Source organism: Acomys minous, assembly GCF_964271855.1.
Source record: "Acomys minous genome assembly, chromosome: 4".
NCBI lineage: Eukaryota > Metazoa > Chordata > Mammalia > Rodentia > Muridae > Acomys > Acomys minous.
Window position 1 is genome coordinate 111,336,980 of NC_140486.1, and position 7,631 is coordinate 111,344,610.

Sequence of the window (7,631 nt, forward strand, 5' to 3'; positions counted from 1 at the left end):
GAGGCAGGTCATTGCTGGGACTCTGCTCCAAAGAGGATTTCCCAGAGCCCTGTGGTGGGGACAGAAAGGAGACCTCCAAGGCAAGAAACACTTCTGTTTTCCGGAAAAGAGCCTCAGCGAACTGTTGAGCCTCTGCAGCTGCAGCCAAGGCACAAGGGGTCTCACTCAGTCTGAAGAAATTTTGAGGTGCAAGAGTATGTCAGACAGAATGGATGCTCAGCCGGGCAGCTCCCACTTGCAGGTGGGATAACAACCATCAGCTTTATAAAAGGTCAAAGTCTTGTTCCTTGGCTCTTCTGAGAATCTCAGGCCTGGGGGTTTAGCTGAAATGGTAGAGTACATGCCTAGCACGCATAGCTCTGGGTTCCATCCCAGCACAGTGTAAAGTGGGCATAGCAGTCCATGCCTGCATTCTAGCACTTGAGTGGTGGAAGCTGAGAGGTCAGAAGTTCAAGGTTATCCAGATTAAAAAAAAAATCTCAATCACACCTGGGAGAGAACAGGCTGCAAGGTCACAAAGACAGGCTCCTTGCTTCATCTCCATTCTCCATTGTTTTGTTTACAGAAGTTTCTCTGTGTGTAGCCCTGGGTGTCCTGGAACTGGTTCTATAGAGCAGGCTGGCCTCAAACTCAGAGCTATGCCAGCCTCTGACTCCTGAGAGCTGGGACTAAAGGTGTGGGCCACTATCACCACCGCCATCAGGCTTCTGGCCTCCACTGTTTCTGTCATACCTGGCCTTAGTGAAGCAGAGTTTAGACAAGAAACTCAAAGACAAAAAGAACCAGGCTGTCAATGGAGAGCTACCACAGGTCAGACTGGATGCCCTGTGCTATCCTGGCATGTGAGCAGGACGAGGAAAGGGTCTAATGAACTGATAATGTGGCAATGGTTGCAAGAGGTGGCAGCTACTTGGAACTCCCCTCCAGTCCTCCACAGGTAGCAGAGAGGCCAAGCCTTAGGCCTCTGCTGCAGCCCTTGGAAGCCTCTAGCTCTTGGACTGTCTCTGCCCTCTCAGCATCCGTAGCCCTGAGCTTGCTCTGTAGCTCTGAGCCTGCTGGTTTATCTTGCAGCAGTGGCCCCAGGTCCTGAAATATAACCAAGACACCTAGGCACTGGCACAAAAGATACTCTGCCTTCTATGACTGTGCACTACTATGAGTTCTGGGAGGCCAAACACTTGAGCCAATGTGGCATCTGGGGAGCCCAAGGGACCTTTTTGTCTCTGCTCTGGGACAGAAGGACAAACATGTGGTGTTTGCCACCTGAGTCTGCCCTATGCTGTTATTCAGGTACCTGAGGCCAGCCCAGAGGACAGTGGAGCGTGAACTCCAGTGCCATTCCTGATACATCTCACCTATGTGAGGCATGATCATGAGAGACCAGCCCTCTGCTACCACCAATCACTTGTGTTAGTGTGCCCACATCCATGCCCACCCAGGGATCACCCTTCCAGCTGCTTTAGACAAACAGGTGCTACTGACATTGTGTAATAATTGGTTTTATTGTCCCCAAGAGAATGGAGAGCCCAGGAAGGGGGGGGGAGTGGGTTGAGGCCTGTTGGAGCTTAAGGTGGGACTGCGGGATTGAGATTAGAAACCTGGAAGTGGGGATGAAAAATGCCAGCAGAAGGTTGGAGCCCAGAAAACAGTACTGGCAGGAAGCACTGGAGCCAGCTGTGGAACACAGGGGGTGGAGTCCAGTGAGTTTAGGTGGTCAGGGTTTAGCTACCACCACCAGCAGCAGCATTGTTCCCGCCAACAGGAGCAGCTGGGTGGAGGTCTGGCCCTGGCTCGCTGCGCCGCTCTGGCCGGCAGGGGGCGCCAGGCCGCAGTCGGTGTAGGGCTCCAGGCAGCCTGCGAAGGCCATGACGTGCGCGAAGTAGTTCTGCTCTTGCACTCCGTGCACTAGGTGCGCCTGCGGGCCACGCGCGAATACCGCCACGTCCTCGCCACTATGGGTCTCGCTGGCCAAGGGCACAGCCGCCTGCTGCTGGTACGAGAAGTTGCCTGCAAAGAGGGGGTGTTCAGAGCAGGTTCTTCACCTCTATGAGCATTCTCAACCCCGCCTCATGTTGGTAACACCACTGAACTTACTGCTCTCCTCATCAGTGACATCTGCCCGGACGCCATTATGGAGCCTGTAGCCGGGCCCGTTGCCGTATAGGATCGAGGTAAAGGATTTGCCATCCTGAGCCTTGAAGGGAGCAAGACCTGCAGGGTGAGAGGGAATGACTTGCTTTCAAACAGCTGCTTCTGCATGCCTTCGCTTTGTGTCACCAGATCCCTACAAGGGAGCAATATCTGCCTTTGTTCACACCTACCAAAGATGGAGGTCCCCCTATATGTGTAGCCACCAAAAGAGAAGACGTGGGAGTGGTCAGCGGTGACAAGGATCATCGTGTCCTGCTCACTGGTGAGCCTGTTCGCCTTGTCAACGGCAGAGTCGAACATGACCGCTTCAGTCAGTGCATGATACGCTATAGATTCATGGTGGCCATGGTCGATGCGGCCCCCTGCAGGAAACCAGTGATGGAAAGATGGTTGAGCCTGTGCTGGGTCCCTCTCCTCCTTTCTGCTAGGCACAGCCGCTCACCTTCCACAAAGAGATAGAAGCCCTGGGGGTTCCTACTGAGCATGCGCACGGCCACTTCCGTCATCTCCACCAGGGAAGGGTCCTGGGATGGGTCTCGGTAGATGTCATATTTCATGAATTCCGGCTCAAAGAGGCCTGAAGAGTAAGAAATTCCATAGTGGACATCACAGGTTCATTTCTCTCTGTCGCTCTGTCTCTCTGTCTCTGTCTCTGTCTCTGTCTCTCTCTCTGTGACACACACACACACACACACACACACACACACACTTTCCTAATGGAAGGGTTTCAGGGCAAGAAATGGGAGTTATTACCCATGAGATGTGTCACAGATGGATCCATGGATGCCCAAATGAGCTCCGTGCGGTTCCAAACATACCGGGCCCCCTGTAGGGACACAGCCAATCACTAAATGCATACTTTGGAAATGTAAATACCTTACTAATTCCTGCTATGCCCTTTGCCCTAATCCTACTTTCCCCCACCCCTGAGACCCCCATACCTGGTGCTTTGCCAGCCACTCTTGAACTAGGTTGCGTCCATCCAGCCTGGTTCCAGCCTGGCCAGGGTTAGCTGGATATTCCTGGTCTGGCGTCCCCTTGGGAAACATGAATTTGCGGCCACCACCGAGGATCACCTATGATCAGAGGTGAGTTTGGGACCAGACTTGATGACCCTCTATTGCCTCCTGACAACACCTGGTCCCAGTAGGTCTGAGGGAAGGAAGTCTCTTTGGGCTGCACCTTCTCCATCTACCCCTCCCCCACCCACCGCTCAGATACCCTGCAGGACTCAGAACTTAGACTGTGGGCTGCATAGACCTCACTGAGTGACACCTTGTTCCAGCCCTACTCCCTCACTCTTGGAGCTCACATCAATGTCCGTGTTGGAGATGAGCTGTATAGAGATGTCCTTGCAGCCCTCCTGCAGCGCCGAGGCCGACATTTCTGCATCCGAGTACCAATTACGGTTCACCGTGTGTGCATAGGTGCCAGCTGGAGAGGCGTGCTGCACCGATGTGGTGGTCACCACTCCCACAGACTTTCCTGCAGAAGTCAAAGAAGTCTGGTGAGCCACCCAGGACCCCAAGCCCTGCCCATGTCCCTAAGCCTTGTCCCAACCCACCTGCTTTCTTAGCATGATGCATCACAGAGATGACCTCATTGCCCCATGTTGTGTTACACTGGTCAAAGTATGCAGCTGCGCTCAAGCCAATGACCTTGAAATTCGTTTTGACGCCGCAGAGGAAGGCTGTGGCTGTGCCTGCGCTGTCCGGGATCTGCATGTCTGTGTTGTACGTCTGGGGAGAGACACTCAGTTCAACTCTACTGGAAGACACTTGCCTTGTCTCTTCCTAGGACTTGCCCCCCCACTTCCCCCCCCCCCCATGCCCTGGCTCTGAATTCTTCCCAACCTCCCTCCTGCTCTACCAGTTCTCGCTGCCTCCTACAGGGACTCCAAGCTCACCTTGGACAGAGCCATATATGGGAAGCGGTCCATGGCTAGGGATGTCTCAGGTCCTAGGTGACCATTCAACTGTCCCTTCAGGATCCGAGTAGCTGTCACTGTGGACACCCCCATGCCTGAAGAAGCAGAATCTGGTCAGGACTGAACCATAGGCCTGCCCGGATCCGTGAGGGGGCCCTTGGGTGCCTGGAAAACAAAGGCCTCAGGGTGGCCCAGGCCTCACACACTCACCGTCCCCCAGGAAGATGATGAGGTTCTTGGCTGATGTCTGAATGGGCTGCAGCTTCTTGGCGACATCCAGGGCCTCCTTTGCCTTTTGGTTCCAGAAGTCTGGGTTCTTCTCCTCCACTGGCCAAGAAAAGAGCAGAGTCAGGGTCAGACTGAGGGCCCATGTATGTGAAAGGAATACCTGAAGGAGCCGCCGTTACCTGGGATGATGGTAAGAGACAGCTGCAGCTTGAGGCTTAGCAGCAGCAAGAAGGCTCCCCACATGGCTGTGTGGGAGTAGTCATGAGGAAGGTGGAAGGTGGAAGGAGAACCTGCAGTAGCACAGTACTACCCGAGGCTCTGACTGCCTCCGCTTAAATAGAGGAAGACTTCGTTCCCGCCTGAAAGGCTCAGGGTCCCTCGCTAATCCTCAGGCTCTACCCTAGCCCCACCCTAGCCAATGAACTAAAGCTTGTCTGGCTGTAAGAAGGTGGCAGGATTAATGGAAGTTTAGGCCAGTGTCCTGAATCTAGGACAATGGGTGAGTCTCAGGCATCCCCGCCCCACCCCACACCCCACCCCCACCCAGGTTAGGTGGGAGGCTGGAGGAGTGCTGTCTTGAGTGGAGAGCTATGATCTTATGCTGCAACAGCCAGCAACACTCTGCTTACTCTGGCCCATGGGCATCCATCACTCTTTTTGTTCCCATGAGCATTGGCCCCAGTTGCCTCTCCCCTAGACTGGGGGCAGGTAAGGCATCCAAGAGTATTAGGCAGAAGGAATATTGAAGTGGAAAGATGGGCTGATGGGTCCTGTAGAGCCTTCTGCTTTTGAGTGTGTTTGATTTTGGGGGGGTTTTTTTGTTTGTTTGTTTGTTTGGTTTTTTGTTTTGTTGTTTTTTTGTTTTGGTTTGGTTTTTTTTTTTTTTTTTTGGTTTTGGTTTTTTTGAGATAGGGTTTCTCTGTGTAGCCTTGGCTGTCCTGGACTCACTTTGTAGACCAGGCTGGCCTTGAACTCACATCGATCCGCCCGCCTCTGCCTCCCAAGTGCTGGGATTAAAGGTGTGTGCCACCACGCCCAGCTGTGTGTTTGATTTTTGTTGTTTTGTTTTGTTTTGTTTTTTGAGACAGGGTCTCTCTGCATAGCCTTGGCTGTCCTAAACTCACTTTGTAGACCAGGCTGGCCTTGAACTCACAGCAACCTCGCCTGCCCCAGCCTCCTAAATGCTGGGATTAAAGGCGTGTGCCACCACGCCCCGCTTGAGTGTGTTTGAATGCAAACTGCAGTGGAGGCTTATCTTACACATAAGAACCCCAGCCAAACCAAGCAAGGCCAGGGTCTTCCTGAGGAGCAGGCCTTGTTGTTTGTTTTACTCTTCATGTTGACCCCTCTTCTCTTGTGCAGGACACCAGAGTGAGTGTTCTGCAAAGACCCTAGGCACATCTGTAGGTTTAGCCTACAATATGAAACTGGTAGTTTCCTCTGGCCTAAGGGTGGGCTCAAAGTATTTCTATGTTGTAGTGATACTGCCTCAAGAGTATAAATTGAGAATGGAAAGCTGGGGCCCAGATCCTATGTGCATTGAGTTCACCATTATCTCCAGTGGCCAAGCGGTGTGTAGGCCAAGACATACACCTATGGATGGATGAGAGGACCAAAGAAATGTGACCCAGCTAGGCATGGTAGCTCAAGGTTGTAAGCTAGGTCCTCTGATCCAGGGCAGGAAGATAGAAAGCTAACCTGTGCTACAAAGCAAGTATATTGACTCAAAATTAACCAAATCAGGCAGAGACTGGTGGTGCATGCCTTTAATCAAAGCACTCTGGAGGCAGAGGCAGGTAGATCTCTGTGAGTTCAAGGCCAGTCTGGTCTACATAGTTCCATACAGGGCTACACAGAGAAACCCTGCCTTGAAAATCAACAACCAAACACCAAGTAAGCCAAAACAACTACAATGACAACAAAACACCCAACCAATCAAGCCAGAAATGGTAGCACATGCCTTTAATCCCAGCACTTAGGAGGCAGAGGCAAGTAGATCTCTGTGAATTCAAGGTCCGCCTGGTCTACAAATGAGTTCTAGGGCAGCCCAGCCTACACAGAGACTTTATCTCAAATAAACAAACAAACAAATAAATAAATAAATAGGGATAAGTGGGCTGGGGATGTGGCTCAGATGGTAGCACACATGAATTCCAGGTTTGATCCCCATAGCGCATAAGACAAGTGTGTGTGACAGGGCTGGGTGTGTGTTATCCTAGCACTTGAGATATGAAGGCACACCTGGCCTGAGGGTGCACGCCTTTAATCCCAGCACTCAGGAGGCAGAGGCTGGCGGGTCTCTGTGAATTTGAGGCCAGCCTGGTCTATAAAACATGTTCTGGGACAGACAATGATACAAAGAGAAACTGTCTCAAGAAATCAATAGTTCATGGTCACTTTCTTTTACTATATTAGAAGGTTCAGAGAATAAGAACAAATAGTCAAAAGAAGGTGAGCCAGATTGGTAGCTGGTGTGTGAAATCTCAGCTGTGGGGAAAGTGGAGGCCAGCCTGGCCTAAGGGAGATTTTGTCTCAAACAAACAAACTGGAGTAGGGCATGGTGCTGCACACCTTTAATCCCAGCACTCTAACCCCAACACCTTAATCCACACTGGGAGGCCTGGGCAGAAGAAGCAAGCCTGGTCTACCTAATGAGATCCTATTTCAACAGCCAACAAACCATCTGGCCAAACCAGCATTAGTGTCTCTTCACTTAAGCTCTCCTCACCAAGGCCCACTCACAGTAGCCTCTTTTTCTACTCCTGTCTTATCATACCTGGATTACAAGGATGGTCCCCAAGTCCAGGGCCCACTCACTTGCTACCCAGAGCAGCTGCCTGCCCCACTCAGCTCCCTATGAACTGAAGAAGCTGCGTCTGTATGTTTAAGTCCTGCAGAGATCCAGCATGATGCTATGTGCCTGTGGGCCCAGCCACTCCAGGCTGAGGTGGAAGGGTCACCAGAGTTCATAAGCTTGAGACTAGCCTAGGCAACATAGTGAGTCCAGGCTACCCTGGGCTACATATGGAAACACTGTCTCAAGAATAATAATAAAGTAGGAAAGTTCAGGCTAGTTGCTCACCTAGGATGTGGATTATGGAGATGATATTTAAGTGAAAAGCCAAAACAACCCAGGCCTCCCTTAGGCCCTTGGATAGAAACTTAACCTTTGTTGTCATTTTGAGACAAGGCCTTACTAGGCCTGGCTGGCCTGAAACTGGCTATGAAGGCCAGCCTGGCCTTGAACTCACAGAGAGTCAGCTGCTTCTTCCTCCCCAGGCATGGCTGGCAAGCTTTATATCTGATAACCCTCCTGTTGGCTGCT

General features: G+C 51.8%; 1 protein-coding gene across 2 annotated transcripts; it reads right to left on the reverse strand.

Moving 5' to 3' along the window:
* Positions 1 to 1,483: 1,483 nt before the first annotated feature.
* Positions 1,484 to 4,641, reverse strand: LOC311596154 (alkaline phosphatase, germ cell type-like). Of its 2 annotated transcripts, XM_084779356.1 has the most exons (11): positions 4,486 to 4,641; positions 4,289 to 4,405; positions 4,058 to 4,173; positions 3,716 to 3,890; positions 3,464 to 3,636; positions 3,093 to 3,227; positions 2,905 to 2,977; positions 2,594 to 2,728; positions 2,322 to 2,513; positions 2,095 to 2,211; positions 1,484 to 2,007 (listed from the first exon to the last, which is right to left on the reverse strand). In XM_084779356.1, the coding sequence occupies exons 1-11, from the start codon at positions 4,547 to 4,549 to the stop codon at positions 1,715 to 1,717; spliced, it is 1,590 nt and encodes a 529-aa protein (XP_084635482.1). In that variant the 5' UTR covers positions 4,550 to 4,641; the 3' UTR covers positions 1,484 to 1,714. The 2 variants fall into 2 exon arrangements, with proteins under 2 accessions (XP_084635482.1, XP_084635483.1); XM_084779357.1 differs by lacking the exon at positions 4,058 to 4,173 and having other exon boundaries at positions 4,486 to 4,616.
* Between the last annotated feature and the right edge of the window lie 2,990 nt (positions 4,642 to 7,631).